Source organism: Platalea leucorodia (genome assembly GCF_965183815.1).
Source record: "Platalea leucorodia genome assembly, chromosome: 3".
In the NCBI taxonomy this organism is placed as follows: Eukaryota; Metazoa; Chordata; class Aves; order Pelecaniformes; family Threskiornithidae; genus Platalea; species Platalea leucorodia.
The window spans coordinates 64,144,317-64,164,933 of record NC_138825.1 but is presented as its reverse complement, the minus strand read 5'-3'; the positions used below and the strand labels follow the sequence as shown (position 1 = coordinate 64,164,933).

The following is a 20,617-nucleotide window of genomic DNA, read 5'->3' as shown; positions in this document are numbered from 1 at the left end:
GCTTCAGATCTCCCTATTCAAAACACACACATTTTACAATTGTATTAACTTTTATCCATTTTGGTGAGGTTTCATGACCATTTTAACCAAACTGCTGGCTGACACTGAGAGGAGCAGCATTTGCCCTCCTCTAGGCCCTGAGTTTGTACTCCTCCTCCCAGTGCTGACAGTGTTGCTCATGGGACTGAGATCAGATGGATCAAGGAATGGTTAAAAACCTGGTTAAAACCAGGTTACTTTCATGCCTTTTTTCTTCCAACACTCTTAGCTGCAGCTGGTCCTGGTGGAGATGGGTCAGTCTGGGCAGATGTGTAAGCAGACGTCCAGGGGGTGGGGGGTTCTGAAACCAGAGGAGGTCTCAGGGCAGAAATGGGACGGCTGGGCAGCGCAGCACAGCCTGCCTGAGCTCTCCCGAAGCGAGACAGGGCTCAACAGTTTGCTGAATTTGACAGCAGGTCAACGCAATACATGCAGAGAAGCTGATTTTACTTTCTTGACACCAGACTAATTCAAACCCAACCTACACCTAAAAGGAAGGTTACAGAACATGGCTTCTCTGTATTCATCAGATTTATGAAAGCCTCTGCCCCAAGCTCTCAGTTGTTTACTAATTCCACACATATTAACTCCAAAAGTCTTTGTCTCATCTTCAAAGACCTCTGCAGTTCTGTTTTGAACAATATCACATTCCTGTTTCTCTGACAAGTCATATTCCTAGCTTAGAATTAATTTTTTAAGAAAACATATCCTTTTTACTCCATCAACAGAACCAATTACTCTATATCAGACACCTGTCTGCAGACAGAAGTTTCACAAAAGGCACAGTGAAGCTGGGAAATCATGCCTACTACTCATGAGGACACAAAAGAAAGGGAAGAGACACTCAGAGCTTGAGTTTATGAGCCTGAACAGGTGCAATATTTTACTTCATAAAACCAAATTTGAACAGAACTTAACTAATAATACACTGTGAACAACACAATGATTTTCATCATTTTTCCCATTTCAACACTAGGTTTTTATCACCTTTTTCCTTAAATAATTGTTCATTAGTGCTAGGCTGCAGTAATGTTAAGTAACTGTTAAATGCCATTCCTGGAGGACACGGTATTACTCTCTCCTTCTGTTCTTTCTGTAGAATTACTTCCTGGGAGGCTTCTCCGGCTAGTTTTCATCTTCAGAATTGTTCCTTATTTGAGTCTACTGTTATGTTTCATTTCTGATACAGAAATGGTTAGGTTTGGTTCAGTTCTGAGGACAGCACTGCACAGATACATACACACACAGAGCTTGTAAGAGTAAGTTTAAAAAGGTATATGATTTTATGGACTTATTTTATTCTAACATGTACAAACTATAACAATTAGTCTTAATTTCCAATCTTTATTATTTTTCTATCTGTAGATGTCACAGAAATGGATCTTGAAAAAAAAAAATTATTCCCTAGGCCCTTCTTAAAAGGAAATCTGGAGTCCATTTCATTTATTGCCTGCAAAATTTGCATAATTTGATCTTTGTTATAAGCTTTAGCTTCCCTAGCTAACCATTCAAGAGTGGAACTAGATCACTCCCTTATGTAACATCCTATGTTTGCAATCTAAGTTAGACCCACCTTCACACAGCAAATGCTCTACTTAGACTCCTACAGCATCCCGTCACCATGGTGCTATACAAATCAATTAAAAAAACCCAAAAAAACCCAAACAACCGAGAGTGCACACACCCTGATACATAGACTCTGAACACACTAAGTAACCCAAACAATGTAGTTGTTCAAAACTGGAATTTAATCAAATTGTTCTGCAGAAGTTTTGAAACATCCATTCTCTTTGAAAAAGCTAAGAGCACCTAAGGAGCTTAGTAGCCCATGTGTCATGAAAGTCCATCTAGCTGCAGCATGTTGGCTTTTACTCAATAGTCACTTACGTACATACCCTAATGATCATATCAAAAGAAGCCACTGCTGTGAGCCAAAAAGACTTCCACAGATCCTGAGATCATCTGGATCTTCTGTGCCCGGAATCTGCTTGCAATAGCAACCCAGCGTGAAAAGGCTCTTCAAGTTTTCTACTGAAAATAAAGCACTTCTGGAAGGATATGAGAAATTAAGAAAAGCAAAGAATAAAAAAAAACCCCACGCAATGTTCTTAACTGATGTCACTGGAATATTAATTTGCCTATAAAAGACATGGAAATAGATTGTTCTTTTTGTCATTAATGTAATGGTTAGACCTTCTGGGGGCATTATTTGTGGTGATTTCCATAGACTTCAGCCTGTCACGTTGTTTAGAAAAAGTAATTAAAATAGTACATTTGAACTCTCAAGACTAAGTTCAGGAAGAGAAAGGCTGAAAACATTTTTGTGTTTTCGTATGTAAAAGAGTTAACTTTCACATACACTCTCACTGCTGGGAAGACAACCAGAATGCTAAACCTCTGGACAGAACACTCATCTTCCACTTTCTGCTCCTCCGAGAAGGGATGATAAAATTCTACTTTTTGATAAGGAAAGACAGCTCAATAGCAGAAACACACATTAGGGATGGATTGCCAAGGCACGTGGAAGTATTAGGCTGGAATAAATAATAACAAAAGAAATAGACTCCATTTCAAACAAATATAAAAGCTATGTCTTTCTATCACCTTTAAGTTACAGCAGAAAATATACACCCATCTGTTAACATGAGAAAGCTACTAATTTTATGCTTAGACCAAGCATTTTAACTAGTACACAAAAGCATGATTTATGATATATCTGTTTTCTGATAAAAAGGGTGATATCTATTTTTCACAAATTTAACTTTTTCCACAGATAGGGAAATAATCTTTCCAAATTTTAAATTTTATCTTTTTTAAAGTATTAATTCCTACATTTTCTCTTATTGGAGACTGAAAGGAGAACATCTCCTTTGTTTTCACTGCTTCCTGTATGCACTACTGACATTCTTGCATGAACTCACGGGCTCAGTTTTTGCCATCTATGAGGCAGCTATATAGCGTGACATAAGTTAGTGTCCTTAGATATATGATGGTATCTTCAGAAAAAATAAAAAGTTTAAAGTAACACCTTTTTATTTCATTCTCATCTCTCTATTTATGAATTTGCAGAAACTTTTTTTCCTGCTACCCCAGACAGAAATTAACAAATTGCAGTCTAGGGTAAAAAATGAGGTTTACTCAAGGATTAAAAAAGCCTACTCTAGGGTAAAAATTAGAGATATTAAGCCCTATTCTGAATACACAGATGTGCTTCTAGAAGCACAGCGAGCCATTATTTCATAGACACATACATCAAATGCTTTGCTGATAGAAGGAGTCAGCAGATGAACCTACAGGAAACAGAAGATACCTCTACAAGGTCCAATCAGCTTGGAATAGCAGCCGATTTGCAGGATGTGCAAGAGGAAAATAGCCACTTTTATGATGGCTCCTCCAGAAGCGACGCTAAGAGCTACGCCCAGTGCTGAGCCAATGCTGGACTCCAGTACGGGTACAGTCCAACGAAAGGGTTTTTTCTTGCAGCAGAGCCTTAACAACTTCATGATACTTCTCTCCCTCATAATAACACATATCATCTGACAACATGCAAGAATCATTCAAGGAAAGCTTGGTTGTTGTTCAAATATGTATGCTGAAAGCTTAAATGGCATAGGAACATTTACATTAAAGCTGGAAAATACAAAGAAAAGTCATAACCCGATCCTTGTTCTATCTCATTTCTTAGTACAATCTATAAATTTGAACACAGTCATGTGATACAAGGACACAAAATTAGAGCATAAAACCAAGATTTAGAAATTGAGCTGCGGACATGCTGTTAATACCTTCTGCTTGCTTGCAAACTAGTAATGCTGGATTAGATTACAAAGCAACATAATTAAGGCTGTATTTCTGGCACCTCTGAAGTGAATAACAGAGCAAAAGAAAACAAGGTCAATCAAGAAACATACATTCCAATATTGAGAGACATGTAAGACTTGAAACCAATCAATTTTACACTAGAATTAACTAATTTAATGTGGGAGATGTTAACTGCAAACCATGCATGTTTCTTTTGTGGAAATAATTTTGTGTTTCTTTCCCCAGTCATGCACACAGGGAGCCATTCTTTGCAGCAGTTTTAGGCTGCGAGGGAAGGGGGAGCGCGCGTTAAGTGTCAAAGCCTCTATTTTCAGTTTATCCATGTGAAGCAAGGGGAGGTCCCCCCAGCTCCTCTTTTGCTGTCGCTTCTGCTGTCTCTTCACTTTAGTCCTTTTTGTTCTTGCTTACTGCCTATGTAAAGGCAGATCAGTCTAGCACTGCCCTTTCTCAGTCTGCCTTTTGCATCCATCTTGGACAGACAGCTTACCTGAGTAAAGATCTTTGTCAATCTTTCCAGCCTTTATCTTTTCTGACTTTACAGCACTGACCTCAGCAATAGCTTTCTCCTCTGACCACTGTTTCACCTTTCCTCACTGCCAGCTCTGCACTGAGACTGTGATCGCCTCCTTGCTGCATTAGCAGAAAAATGGATCAGTGATGCTTTAACCATATGTAAAAACGGGGACATTCCATCAGGCCACAGAAATGGTTGACTGAATGAATTAAAAGGTGAACTTCAGAGCTGTAATTAAAGCTGAAGTTGATGTTAGATTCTCTAAGCCAACCTTTCCCCAGTAACCATGCTCTGAGGGACATTCAGCACAGAACTTTTTAAACTAATCTTATGTAAAAATTGTTTTCTTGCCTTATAAACCCTTCTGACACTCAAGTCCTCTGAGGACATCCCAAAATGATTCATATGCTAGGGTCACTGATTCCTAGTTTCTGTGGGGCTTCTGACTGTGGAAATGTTGGATATAGTTCTGTCCCCAACTGCCAGAGAAGAGAATAAGCCAGAAGGAGTTCACTGACAGAAACAAATTGTAGTTTTTATTAATGTAATATTTTGCCAATGATCACTTTCAAATGGGAGAGGAATACATATCATAACGTGATCTTTAAAATATTACTTTAATGCTTATGCATTGTAAGTATTAGGAACTTAATGGATTTAGCCAACCTGAAATTCAGCCATATTCTAAAAACTAAGATTAATAACACATTTCCTTAAATGAAGAGTTAATCAGATGGAAGGATTACCATCTTTTGTTCCCAATGTCAGAAACTAAATGAGCCCTGTGTCCTTGTCAAGATCATAATTGTGATAAAAAAGGTCAGTCTTCAAGCAGGATTAGTGTAGATAAAACATGCACAGACGTAAGACTTAAAATAGTTTTCTCAAGAATCAGGGACGGAGATACGGTGAAGTAAAATTGAGAAATCCCCAACTCTTCCTCTTTGCTAGGCCACTATCTAAGGCTATCAGAATGAAACCAATTTTAAAATCCAAGTAACTTTCCCTGTCGAAAAAACACATTTTGAGTTTTCTTTCCAGTTAGGGAGAACCAGGTCTATGCTAATCAATGGAACGTGCCCAGAGACCAACTGGCATGGAACAACTTTAACCTGTACTACCAAACTACGCTCCAAAATGGTGACAGTACTCAATCAACACATGAGGAAAAGCCCATGGGCCTCCCTTGTCAATTCCCAAACTTTGTCTGGCAATCAGCGAGGAGACAGTGAGTTGGCTGGAGCCAAAACCCTGCCAGGATCCATCATAACAGTTTAACAGCAAGAACAATAGAGTTTCAGCACCAGGGAACACTCTTCAGCACTGTTTAATTTGCCAGTACAGATAAAACCAATATGGCAGAGTTAAGGGTGAAGCCCCCCTACTGAAAAAGCAATAGCTTTTATTAAACTTTTCCAGTTTGACCAGGCCATCTACCATGTTTGTCTTCACAAACAACTCAGTACTGACATGTGTCTCACACAGCCTCCAGTGCCAAACCCAGCCGGTCAGCCTGACACATGTGAAGAAGGAACCACAGTGCCAAGCTGGAGCCAGAAGTGTGACAGCTCCCTTCACTCTGTTCTCTAAGAACAGGCCCTTTTGACAGCTATCACCCTCACCTACCACCGCCTCTCTTGGGATTCCCATCTTGCATGGCCCAAGAGGGCTGGTCTCGTACTGAGAGATCTGATATTCCTATTTTAAAGGAGAGATGTTAATTTCACCCATAGGCACTGTAGTAAAGAGTGCTAGCAGAAACAGCACAAAATGCAAACAAGATTACTAAAGAGCAAGTGACACACTGGAAGCATTATTTATAGAATCAAGTAAAGATTACCCTAATGATCCTTTAAAGGTCTGAATGTGCATATCAACAAGTAATACGCACATTATGAAATGTTCAGGGGAATAAAAAACTTGAAGCATGGCTGCTAAGCAATTCCTTTATTTCTGCCCACATGAAAAGGCAAGTCTAAGAGAATAAAGCTAAAAATCCAAAAATCGATACAACTTATTAGTCATGGAAAACATGAGTTGTACAGAAAAAAAGCCAAAGAACTCATCTTTCAGAAGTGTTGGGATGGCATTTCAAAAGCAATGCCTTTCCTACAGTGAAGAAACTAAAAAATCCTTCCTTCTTGATGGGGTGATTAGCTGAAATAGCATACACATCCCTGTGTCTCTTCTACATTTTTTAAAGAAAGTTCCAAAATTAGACATGAATACACTAAGGTGAAAGGGGCGTTTTTGTAGAAGCCTTTTTATTCTTTTCAATTAGGTAGCATAACGTGATGCTCAAGAAACAGCAGATACCAACAGTCCCACCACACATATGATATATGTATCTAGACACAAAAGTGACAGCACTCATCTTTTCTACTCCCTAAACTCTCATTAAGAAGAGAAGAGGTAGACACCAAAGTCTAAGTAAAACAAGACTGCCAAAATATGACTGCCAGGTGCAAGCAAATCCTCAAGAGTGCAGAGCGCATACTGACCCGTTATAACACAGTGAAAGCCACATCTATCGCAGCACAGCAGAACTTGAAAAAAATTAAAGCTTGACAGTAACAAAAGGGGGAAAAAATAGGTCTCAAATCAACCCTTCCTTAACACCAGAATATTGCCCAATAAAGAAACACAATCATTATTAAACTGGTGCTCCACATGATCTCAACAGAAGGGTCGAACAACTTAATTTTCATGAAAAGATAAAGTGACCTCCTGCAGTTCAAGTTGCTGAAAGTACAAAATGAAATTGTTACAGATTACTACCAGCTTTACACTTACAGAACTGAACACTGGCAGCAGCAAATAATTTCACTTGAGGTATGACTGAAATTCTTAACTTCTACTTAAAAAGAAGCCCTTGCTAAACTTGACAGATCCCCTGAATCAAAAGGAAAGGAATTAAGTTTAAATCCAATCTAATTCTATTAAAAAAAAAAAATTCTTTCCTTCAGTTGCTTTACTGTTGCATGGCTGATGCCCCGGTGTTAACAAAATCCAACTCTAATTTTCAGCGAGACACATTTATGTAACGACATTATACAACTTGATGTTTAAGACAGACGGCTTAGGTATTTCTTTGCTATGGTTCACATGACATGAGTGACTGATTATCTAGGTTCTGCACTGAAAAAAAAAATGACGCTTGCATGCCATTGTAAAAATCATTGCTTTGCTGCACTGGAACACAAATCTCAAGAGACAGCTCCTCAATCATAATGTTAGAAGACAAATATACAGATGAAAGTACAACGCGACTTTCAATTTTCTTGTTAGTTCAAAATAATTCTTCACACAAGAACACACAATACACTCATACATCACGGGGACATGCAGAACTCTCCCATTTAGGCATGAAGGATTCCACATCAACTTAAAAAAACTCTACAGTTTGATGTCGCTTTTAAAATATGTCACACAAAACGACACGTTTCTCAACAGAAGTCATGTCCTTCCAGTAACAGATATTAATTTATCAATAGCTAGAAAAATCAGGGTTCACAAAAACTTAAGGAAAGCATCTGTCTCTGCACTTGAATAAAGCATTGTTACTACACAAGGATCGAATCTGAAAAAAGAACATATTCAAGACATGGAAGTGTCATCTATGACAAATTAATTAAAATGGTCCAGTAACCTCCATTTGCTCTGGAACCTGAAGAAACTAAGTCTATGCATACCATCAACCTCAACTCCAGGAGCAGCTTTTTAGGGATTGGCAAATATCCTGTCACGTTACCCCCTTGAGCAAGGCAAAACCAAAACTTTCTTTTTCCCCTCCAAAACAACCCTAGTGATTCATGCACGGCTAATACAATGTTATAAGGTGCTGTACAGAAGGAAGGATATTAATGCTATTAAGACCCAGATGGCAATAAATCATGGCCCTCCAGGTTAGAAAAAGCAGCATAACTCTGGCTGGAGTTATGATACAGTTCTATAAACTTACAGAAGCTAGAAAATGGAAATAAAGAACTTCTGTTTCTCAAGCCATAAGAACAATGCAGCATCCAAAGAAATCAGGGTGAACATGTGAAAAATAAAAGGAAATACTTGTGCTCCCCAACCTCCCAATTGCTACAGAATGTTGTGGCAGCCAAACGTATAAATAGCTTTCAGGAAGCCATCAATTTGGCTTCACATAATTCTATAATTGTCCCACCACCCCACTCAGTGTACCGCTCACCACTAGCCACTTATTAAGTAACCTTCACCTTCCCTATTCACTTGAATAGGGTTATGCATGCTCATGCACAGGTGACATTTTATAATATATTAAGCACATCTATTTGACACCTACTAAAGCTTTTACCTGACAAAAATCCAAGTTTATGTAGAAAAATTCAAACCACACATTGGCAACATATTCTGCAATTCTATTTTAAGGCAATAAAGGATGCATTCAACATATTAAGACGTCTAATCTTTATTGGTAAAAAAAATTCTAAAACTTGAATATTCCATTTACATCAGTGAAGCTTCCTTGCATGATTTCAGAAATCAATCCACTTTTCATTCAGATTCACAATGGTAAGTAATAGGTATGTGACACGTATAGCAATGACGAATCCCAAGATGTGCGTGAATTAAAAGATCTACTTTAAAGATATAATAGTGTATCTAGAATGACATTATTGCATATCTAGCACAATCAGTTTGCTCAATACTTCTAAAAGCAAACTGGCAAAAACATTGCATGTAGATAGTAGTCCATAAAAAACCCCAAACAATATAGGGTAGGCCTTACCTAGCTGTTTTTCTCGTTCTTCTCTCCGTTCTCTAGCAAGCCGTTGCCTGTCATCAACCTTTAGTATTGTTGGATGATCTGTAAATGGAGGGAGGGGGAAAATATTAGGCATATTGCATAAAATCAAATAGTACCATAAACAAGCTTTTATGGGAATGACCATTAAACAAGTCCAGTTACTCTACTTTCAAAATAGATCACATTTCCAGAAATTCACCTTAGGAAAAAAGATGGAACAATTAAAAAAACATGAATGTATTCTAATTACCAAGATGTAGAACACTCCCGAAGAACGGACTAAGTTGTAACTCTGAATTCCAAGCAAGACTACAGCCTGTGAAAACCCAGGAAGAAGTTTTGTTTTGTTTCCAAGCCTATAACAAATCAATTGCTTGAGAACATGCTGACAAAATACTTTCTATTATTCCATAACCTCCCTCCAAAATGCATCCACAGGAAATTCTATTATAACGCAGCACCCTCTTCCTACCAGTATTGCCTCAAAAAACCCAATAAGACCTATTTCACAAGACTGAAGAAGCTCAGTACCCAAGCAAAACAGGTTGGATCAAAACACTGTAGGAGTTCTTGTTGAGCTTCTAAAGATAGCATGATATTGATCTCCACAGATGTTTGTGTGCACACGTGTTAAAAGCTCTGGTGGACACATTAAGACAGTGCATCACATGCATAGACTGGTATAATACCAGTAAAGCAAGATGATAGTTTCCTCAACTATGCTTGTAGATTGGAAGTTAACTACATGATTTCTTTAAAAATATCAGCAACTGGCCACGTGGATCACAGCAATATGACTAAGAATAATATGAAAAATCTGTGTCAGAGCCCAGGCTTGACTATAAAAATTCAGGCTTGGTTGGAAAAACATCACTTGCTCAGTGAGTTCTCTGGAAAACAACAAAATGTTCAACGGCTAGCATCCTACTTCCAGCCTCAGCAATGGAGCTGTTCCAGACAAAAAGGGAACAAAATCCAAGTTACCAATTCATCTCAGCATGCTGCCAAAACTAATTTCCTACTCATCCTTAGCCTGTTCTGTTAAACCTGGGAAGCTTTTCATTTCATGTTTTTTTTTTACTAGCACTGAAAAAGTCTGCTTTGAATAAAACCACAAGTAAACAAAAAACACCACAGAAAAATCAAAAAGACTTCTGGGTACAAAGAAATGGTCTGATTTATTTTAGTATTGAGGGGAACTCAGTTTTTAAGTATTTTAAGATAAAGAACTACCTAGAATACTGTCGCCATGGAAGTGCACATAAAAACAAGACAACAGATCCTCTTCACTATTCACTGCGAATACACAAGTAAGCAATTTGTAAAAACATGTAGTCAGCCTATTTGTGTATAGACTGCATAGCTATGAAAGAAAGTTACTAGAAAATCATACAACGGGTCATAAAAATGAGGTTAAAGATATTTGCAAAAATAAATCCCTGAAGTGAGGATGTGCTAGACAGATTTTGAATAGTTATTTGAATTAGACAAAAAAAAAAAATAAAAAAAAAAAATCAGTAATGCGCATTTCATACTCGTAACAGAATTTTCTGCATCAGGATGACAGGATTTCTTGGATGAGAGAGTTCACTGACGACTAGCTTCAGTTTAATTATTCTTGAACTCTCATCAGTGAAAAAACTATCATCTCAACAATGGTCAAAGACTATAACCCCAATTCATTGCATTAATAGTGATGCAAAGTAAGAGGTGCAAGGAGAAAACCCGTTGCGTAGCTGGTGGGAAGAACACCATTCAAACACGATAGCCCCAATGAAAGGTGCAACAAGTGAACAAGTCACCAGCAAAGACAAAGGTAATCCATCACCCAGTTACAGATCAAATCTTTAATATTGGTTGAATAGCACACAGTGCTGCCATTTATGAAACTATGCCTGGTCATGCCATTGATTTGTTCAATGTACGGTGCAGATTAACATCTGGCTGATGTTAAGAAGTGTGCTGACTTGCATGCGGTCTCTTCGGCACGCAGACACAGGTCAGAAGGGTAATAATATTCCTTCTCTCTTGTGGCTGGCACATGAGATTCACAAGACATGAATTTCTGTAGCATGAGTAATTAGTGCTAGTGGTATAATGCACACCCAATATGAATTCCCCTGGAAAACAAGTATTCCCTTCAAGGGCTGTCAGCAAAGTCAATGTAACATCAACTTGACAGCGAATGATGAGACACTGGGGAATAACGTAAAATCCTGCTTCTTTCAGAATGTACTATTCTCCTTCCAGGTTTTTCTTCCTTTCCTGAGAGGAGAGATTTCCCTGTCGGGCAGAAGCAGCGATTCTTCAAAGAGGAAGGAGGGTTATATGGACAAGCAAACTGAAAAGGTCTCCCTTAAGAATTCCTAATTATAAGCAATGGAAGGAATAAAATAAATTTTTAAAGCTACCCTCTGCCATTCTTTTTGAAGATATCCAATTATTTTTCCTGTATCACACACCTGATAGTGTTCACACACACACACACACACAGAGCCCCTCTCCCAGCACCCCAGGATTCTAGAACAATCCTAAAGAATTCACATTAAGTTGCAGGCTATGCAGAGTGTCAGTATGTCTTCAGTAACAAGCTATTTTGCATGCATTTGGGAGCACAAAGAACTAAATCAATATTAGCACAAAGATGGAGGTAACACCTCTGTGGCAGACCAGCATTGCCTTTGCGCTGCTAGAAGCTGGAGCATACATTACTGGTGCAAATCTTACACTGTTAATTAAAATGTCTTTTGTAAGCCTTGAAAATGATCCTTCATAGTTTGGCTACAAGCCCAGTCTCCAACAACTGCATTCTGAATCCAGCTGATCTGCTGACACCCCCAGTACATAGCTTCAATAGCTTCAAACTGTGGCAAAACAAGAAAGTTCACTGGGCCTGCTCCCCATTTTGTCTCTCATGCCTCTGCTCATTAACAACCCGCCAGGCAAATACCTGGGGAACTGACATTTCTTCTTACTCAGTAGGAATACCAGGACAAACACACAGGGTACCTTGTACTCTTTCTTGCTCATATTCCTCATCAGGCAATAGCTTTAAGTTGCTGCACAAGGAGATGGGAAACATGTAATTTGCAACAAATCCTGCAAGAGTTCCTTAATTCTTACAGAAATAATTGATAACTGGGCATATGCAAAGCCTTACAGAGAACACCCCAGGAAGACCCGCATGCTGCTGCAGAAGTTGCAGTCTGGTTGTGATGCAATGCATGTGAACGCACACTAAGCAAGCTATTTCACTACACTCACATAACACAGAAATGCTTAATATTATGCCTAAGAGGGATGTTTGGAGATTCAATAACCCATAGTTCTATAAAGGGGAAATAAATCTGTACCTATTGCCGGAAATTAAGCTTCTAAAATACATATGAAAACAGTATTTTCATAAACTTACAACACTTACTGTTAGTTCAAGGTTATTTTTAAGAATTTATTAGTTCATTTAAAAGAGCTTAGAAGCCAGGAATGGTATTTTGCAGAAATTCAGCACCGCAATGTCAGTCTTTTTGGTCCCTAATTATATTAACAAAAGGAAAATGCAAACTTTTCAAATCTTCTATATAATTAATACTCACTGAACTCTTAAGCACAGCTGACATTTGTAGAAATTAGGTTGTAATTTTGCTAAATTAGTAATTGTCATATGTATGTACTACATATGGCCAGTTTCTGTGGTTCAGGTAACTATCAGCTGCACTCAGCGTGACTTCAAAAGTCACACTACTACTATTCTTTGTTTCCATCTATAATCCTCTCAATCTCTTCTCACAAATGGCTGCTTCCCTTCTACCCTGGACTCCTAGGGTGCTAATTTCTTGTATTAAAGAAACTAAAAGGGATATCCAGCGTAGAACAGCAGCCAGTTTGTATGTTAGTTCACAGGGGTGCTGCAGGGAGAAAGAAATGTAAGCCACAACATTATTTGAAAAAATGCATTGCTTGGATCTCAAACTCTTTCCCTTTGTCTAGCTCCCTTTGCAGTGCCATGCACACATTCAGAGTTGCCTTGGACTCCTAATATTTGTTCAGCCTGTAGACACCTTCCAGACAATAATGACATTGTTTATAGTGACAGCTGTCACTCCTGCTGCAAACTCTTTGGTTTGGTTTTTAACCAAAACACTGTTTGACACAAAATTCATATGCAGTCTAAAGAAAAACAACACCACCCCAAAGAAACAAAAACCAAACCATCAGCTCTCAGGAATTCTCTCTTCAACACAGATTCTCACCAGCTTGGTGCAGGTGCATGCCTGTGCCCTCCCTCTCTCCAGTCCCAGGAATTTTGCTTTCCTTCTACATATCAACATAGGTAAAGAGAACATAGGAGCGGCTAGGACACCCTCCTGAGAAATGAAAACTGGGATTAAACTACTGCAGGATAAAGTGGATATTGAACACTGTCCAACTCCAAGAGTTCTGGTTTTGCTGTGGAAGTGGGTAATGTTACCTCCATTCTCTCCTCTTCTTCCCGTTGCCTTTCTGATTGAGAGCAGCTATGAATGCTGCACGTTGTGCTGGACCCAGAGCTGCCTGGCAGAGCATGCAAAGTGTGATCTGAACACAGACAGCACTGGGATTGCTTCTCTCTGGGGACGTAGGCCAAAAGGTACCCGGTTTGGGGATAGAGAAGAATTTGTCGGTACAAAACAGTCACTGAGCCGCCAGGCTGTCAAGGAGCTGAAACAGGGGTGCTTACAGTGTGCCTAGCCCTCAGCAACACAAGCACCTATGCTTTCTTAGGCATCTCTACAAGATCATTATTAATAGCATATTTTTAAGCTTGGGTACCAGAATTACAACACAGGCAGAATTCAGATATCTAAGTGCTCTTCTGGATCTTGGTCTAATCGTGCAAGCGTAACAGACTCATGGCATCAGGGATTACATTAAGCATTTTAGTACATAGGCTTTCAACTGTGTAAGTGAACAGTGAATTAATCACAGAATCACAGAATGCTTTGGGATGGAAGGGACCTTTGGAGGTCATCTAGTCCAACCCCCTGCAATTCGCAGGGACATCTACAACTACATAATCTTCAATTAAATCCACACGATGTACCAACCAGGTATGGTGAAGTAATGACAAACATCTACTCACTGCACAGAGTGTATTACAGAATACGGCATGCTTTGTGCTAAGCAAAGAAATGTCTTAACAGAAGCATATCTATATAAAGCTATAAATCCTTGGCTACAGCAGATAATTCTCATGCAAGCATAGATGCAGGTATAGTGGCTTCTGTTGTCTTATCTCACTTGCCAATCCTCATTCTTAAACTGTACTAAAATAAAAGTAGATTGTTTTCCGTGTTGCTTCTTTGCAAACAATCAGAGACTCCAGCCTAACTAAATATGAACAGTCACCGATAGTGTTTTGACTGAAACAGTATGAGAGGTATAAAAGCATAAAATGTTTTAAAAGTTTGTAGGAAGACAGCTGTTTTTCATACCATTGAAGCAAACAGCCTTATTATGGGAAAGGCTGGCGTACCTGGTTTAGTTCCGGTGTTGCTTTGTCCTGAAGTGACTTTCTTGTCTTGTATTTTAGAACCTTCAGCTGCTAAAATAAGGAAGAAAAGGAAAGAGATTAATTAACCATATTACTAAACAACAGTTCAACCACCCTATTATAATGCAACTTAAACATTCCTGAATTCTCTTTAAAACATGACCATTCTGAAATAGCATTTTAATATCATTCTACAGCCTTTTGCATAGAAAAAACCCTGAAGGTTACACAGAAAACATTGAAGCCACAATAGACGTTCCCCATTCAAGTCGAAGAAAGAGCCACAAGAAGATTCCATTTTAACAATGTCATTTTTAATAAGGTGTGTAAGTTTTTTTACATGCTATGCTAATGCTATACACGCAGCTAATTTTTCCTCTTTCTTCTCAGTGATGCTTTGGAAACCACTACTTCCAAAGAACAGCAGCCTTAATTTTTTTTTTTTTTTAAATTTAATTTCCCTTGGAGGAAGCTGGATTAATCACACTGATAAAAGCAAGTTAGTGGGAATAACAGCATGAACCTGCAGAGTGACTTTGAAGAAGCAAACATTCAAACATGCTGCAATGTTTGGATGCAATGAAGAAACTGTGTTGCTACAGGTGACTTGCAAATCCTAGGTTTCTCAAGGCATGGTGCAAGATACTAGTAAAAACTACATAGACTCTTCACAAATTACTAACACAGTCATTATCCAGAACTGAAGAGAGGATAATTTATAACCTGAATGAAACCTAACAGAGATGAGATTCCCATTATTTTCAAAAGACTTTTGATCAGGCCCTGTCAGTCTAAAAAGAGAGAATTCTGTAGCTCTGAATGCCCTTTCAACAACCGTTTAAAAAGAAAAACCAAAAGATTCATTATCATACTTCAAATCACAACCGTATCCTTGGCTCAGCATCTATTTAATTAAAAGCCAAGACAGGAAATTAGATACCATGATTTTCTCAGCTGACAACTCATCTTTGTGTCCAGCCGCTCCACTACAGGAGTGTGAGGAGTCCAGAACGCTGCAATCTGGGAAGAGTCTAAAGACAGCCAGAATTCTAAGAACGCTTCCACAAACAGCTTGAAAGTATTTGCAAACAAGGATAAAAAGACAGTTATATCAATAAAGCTTAGGGGAGGAAAAAAAACCCACCCAATTCATTTAAATTAAAATATCACTTGAAATGAAAGTTGGAAAAAAATGATTACTCCAGCTTTAAAAGCTAAACAGACATTACTGTATTAGATCCAGTTTAGAAACCATAATTTTAAAAGTTGTTGGCGGTTTGGTTTTTTTTGTTTTGTTTTGTTTTTTTCAGAAGGCTCCAAGCAATTTCCTATGCTTGTCAGCTTTAACAATGTACACTCAGGCCTTAGTGCCTCAGTGAGTTCATTCCCTACATGGCCTGACAAAAGTCTTTATTTCCCCTTTACCTCCTTCCACAGGCATGTTTCAGGATGAACATAAGGATAAAAGGTAGCAGGAGGAACCTATGTGACACTTACCGTACGCTTTTTTTTTTTTTTTTTTGGGGGGGGGGGGGGGGGCAGGTGAGGAAAATAGAAAAATAACATTGATCAAATGAGCAATGTTTTGCTAAGAGCAGCATTCAAAAATCACATCATCTCACAACAAAAAATCATGTGAGAAATTTTAAATAATTGTCAAAAATAAGAGACTCCCCTCCCTGACAACTGTACTATGTCTCTTGCGATCAACAGCAGTAACTACTGTTGAACCTAACAAATATTGGTTCCAAATCACAATAAGAACTGGCACACCTTAAAGGCAGCCCAACAAAAGATTTTAGTATTTTGCCATTTTAAAGGCCTCATACAAGGGATTAGTTTGACCTATAGGTAGGTAGATGGACTGATTTTTGGCAAGACAATCTGCACAACACTGAACACTTGCACCTCCAGCCCTTGTAGGATCTACCATTGTCAAAACCCATACTTTTTCCTCTCAGTGTTCCAAATGGGTGGTACTAAGCCTGAAAAAAAAGTGTTTTATTCACCAGAGAAAGTGCATTTAAACTGTTTATATCTTACTACTACCTTAACTTGGGGGGAGGTGAAACAGACTTTCCTCCTGCCTCAATCAGCCATTTAAAACATTCTCAGAACAAGTGCCGCTGTAATACATAGGGAACTCTAACACATGGGGAACCTATGTCATGATTCCCATCAGCCTGGCCTGGAGCATCATATAGAAGAGGAAACTGTTGTAAAATAGTAAAAATATTGTTTCTGAGCATTAGTGAGAGGACTGATGTTCTAACAGCTTCAGCACGAGTTTCTTCGCCTGTCTCATACAGTGCACATGCATTATTTTCTTCAAGCGTTGTGCCACAGGATTATGCAATACTCCATTAACTTCAAAACAATGGTTTAAAAGCCGTCCAGATAATACACTTGTAACAGAGCCTAGGTACACAGAATATCTTTTTCCGTTTTCCTCTTGTCTGACATTTCCTTGGAATATTTTGTGATACAGTTTGAGTACACATTCATGTGACCACTCATATGACAAGTGACGAAGAAAAGAACAGATGGCACAACCATGAATTTTAATGATGCTGGATATCAAATAAGAATTGGCACAAGTATCTAGTAACTAGTGTAGGTGTGCTCCCACTCTTGCTCTAAGATACAAACAGATTAATCGGACAACTAAACATCTAAAATCCAAACCTAAATATTGACAACACTAGCTCCAGCAAGACTCAATAACCTAACACGTGCCAGGAGAGACATCGTTCAACTACCTAATACTTGCTCTGCTGCTTATCTTGAACCGCTATCTTTACACGGAGGCAATATAAGTTGCATAAAGAAGTGTTAGAAATAAGAGGATATTTTTCTGTGACGCATTCTGGAAACTTAAAATGCTGAAGCCAGCCTGGGTAATAGTGTAGATATACTGGAGAAGACAAACACAGAATCCAAGTGGTTGAGGCTAGAAGGGATCTCTGGAGACCATCTAGTCCAGTACTGTGAACAATACATTCCTTTGGCAATACAAGTTAAATACCTGACTTAAAATGGATTTTGTGTTGCCTAAATACCTAAGTATGTAGTTGATTATCAAGTACCTAACTGAATCACAGAAAACAACGGAAAGAATCCAAAATAAGTTACTACATCTTCATTTTGTAATAGCATAGAAAGAAATGTCACATGTGAAATTTTATTACTTTAGGTCACATACTTGTGAATTTAGAAGTTATATTTGCAAAATAAACTGGAGGACAACATCACCAAAGCAACATAAAGGATTCTGCTGCCATCCTGATATGTGCGCTACATTATTGTATTTTGGTCTTTTAAGGATGTAGCATGGTCTATAAGACGACCCTGAGTGGGAATCAAAAGATACTTAGCTCCTCTCTCTCTCAGCTCTACCATTACTATATGGCATAGTATGAAAGTGAAAACTACCCCTCAATTTCTCTATCTGGAAGGGGGGGAAGGGGAACCAAAGGAAAAAAAGGAAGGAGAAAAGAAAAGGAAGGAGAAAAGAAAAGGAAGGAGAAAAGGAAGGAGAAAAGAAAAGGAAGGAGAAAAGAAAAGGAAGGAGAAAAGAAAAGGAAGGAGAAAAGAAAAGGAAGGAGAAAAGAAAAGGAAGGAGAAAAGAAAAGGAAGGAGAAAAGAAAAGGAAGGAGAAAAGAAAAGGAAGGAGAAAAGAAAAGGAAGGAGAAAAGAAAAGGAAGGAGAAAAGAAAAGGAAGGAGAAAAGAAAAGGAAGGAGAAAAGAAAAGGAAGGAGAAAAGAAAAGGAAGGAGAAAAGAAAAGGAAGGAGAAAAGAAAAGGAAGGAGAATGTATTGCTACTAAATACATACACATTTGTCAACACTGAGCTCTGAAGTAAAACCAGTTGCAGCACAGAATTAATTATTTAAACATTCCAGAAGCAGAGCTGAAAGGAACGCGTAAGGCTGACCAGCACTAGGGAGGATCTCTGTAGCTTCAGCTTTCAGTTTTACCTTGAACCAAGGCAAGTGCAAAACTGGCAGGTTATTCCTAAAACAGCAGTTTCATGATGGAAATTAATTCTATTTACAAATCTATGATCAGTTCTGATATGTTTATGTGTTCACATTCAGACAGGTTTAATCAATGCTTCTATTACCAGGATGAGTATAAGATCTAGAAGGACTGACAAGCAATTTCCTACAGGATGTCAACTTACATTGTTCCTCTTGAAGTAAAGAAACCAGCTATCCTCAACTTCTCCAAAGGTCTGTGTGAGCAGAAACAGGATTTACTAGCAGTGGGAAGAAAGACAAATACAAAGAGAAATTCTACCTTAAAAGATGCAAAGCTGAAGAAAAGTCTCATAGGAAACCTTGAAAAAGGAGGAACACTATAAGCTTTTAGTACCTGCCAGGTTAGCTCTGGTCAAAGGAGACTGGCCTGAGAGACTCAGCAAGACAGCACATCAGCGGGAAAAGCCTGACTGAGAAGTAAGAGTCCCTAGGAGAGTTCCCTGGAAAGCAGGAGGAACATTTGCCCAAACCCTGGAAAAACCACAGAATGCCAAGGAAACACTGAACTGGGAAGCTGTGCAGATTACAAGCATTTGCTTTTCAGACCGTGGCAAATCAAATGCATGTTTGCACAACATGAACCAGCTATCCCCAGTGAGGTGAATGGAAAAACAGAGCCCCCACAGCAAGGCTGGAGACCTGGAAAGATGATGTTAAAGCTCTGTTCAGTTGAGGAAGGACATCAGCCACAGGACAGAGGCAGCTGTACTACCAGGTCTCCGCTTCCAGAAGTGGAATCTTCAACAGATGAAATGCAGTGGGAAAGGGCACTTGGGGACCACAAGCAAAAGACGGTGCTCAGACGCGTCTCAGGGTCAGGACGTGCACAGCAGCCCCCGCAGAACTGCACCCTAGCAAACGTCTGACAAGGGCAACTGTACAAGGGCTGCACAACCATGGATGAGAGCACAGGTAAGCCTGAGGCATGCATGCAGACAGCTATGCATGCCTGACAGTTCAGATACTCTGGGTAAAGGGTGCAACGAGCAGCGAAGAGGAGATACCACCTTCCAGTTTCTTGCTCTAATTCCACAAGTGAGAGATGGAAGCGTTGAAAAACAGCCAGGAGAAAAAAGAAATAGCTAGAACAGAGGAGGGGAGACTAAAGGGAAAAGAGAAAAAATCTAGCTATTCTGTCCCTGCCACTTGTCAGCTAATCCCCCGGTTAGACTGAACAGCTACCTAACTGCCAAAGAGTGCCAGGGGGTGCCTGCTGGGAGATGGAGAAGGTACCAGAAGTGACAACTGGAACAAATGAGTGCCTCGGTCAAAAAGCGTTTCCAATACATAGCAAAGGGAATCCAGCATTAAACTGGGAAATTTAGAACAAAGTTAACTGAGAACTGCTATATTTTTTTACTCCTTAGCATCCAATTCCACTACCTCCAATTACTTCCTTATGAACATTGCTCAAAAAACCAAAAACCCCACTCTTTAGTTCACATGCTTGTTTTATATAGCATCTTATGCCTGATAAGCACAATGTAAAAATGCATGGTTTGAACTAGTCAGAATTAAGCAGAAAACAGAGCCTCCTAGGACTGTATAAGCAAGAATGAAGAAGTGAGGCTACTCTACGCAGCTTTATCTAGCCACTGGGAACAGTGACTGGCTAGCACATTGACCAAATCAGAGGTATTGCTGTGCTGGGTGGAGCGTGTTGAAAGTGCAACTACAGGTCAGAGTTGACAAAGTTTATTAGCTTAAATGCAGAACCACATTAAGACTGAAACGCTGAATACCCGTCTTGGAATAAGAGTCTGAGCATTCAGCAACTGGCTGTTGTATTCTAAAGCAGCAGCACTGAACTTTAAGACTAAAGAGTAAGTTTGGATGTGAAGTTCTTTCTAATGGCAAAACTGGAGTGTTTGTCCTACTAACAAATTGATGTGAGC

At 39.0% G+C, this 20,617-nt stretch overlaps 1 protein-coding gene across 1 annotated transcript in view; it reads right to left on the bottom strand.

Annotated features, from left to right (window-relative positions):
• MAP7 (microtubule associated protein 7) overlaps positions 1–20,617 on the bottom strand; it is a gene marked incomplete at its 5' end in the record, with an annotated part of 111,414 nt that overhangs the window by 41,195 nt on the left and 49,602 nt on the right. Inside the window, 2 exons of the mRNA XM_082305816.1 lie at positions 9,135–9,212; positions 14,665–14,733. Coding sequence (XP_082161942.1) covers positions 9,135–9,212; positions 14,665–14,733 — 147 coding nt within the window. The remainder of the gene's footprint in view (positions 1–9,134; positions 9,213–14,664; positions 14,734–20,617) is intronic.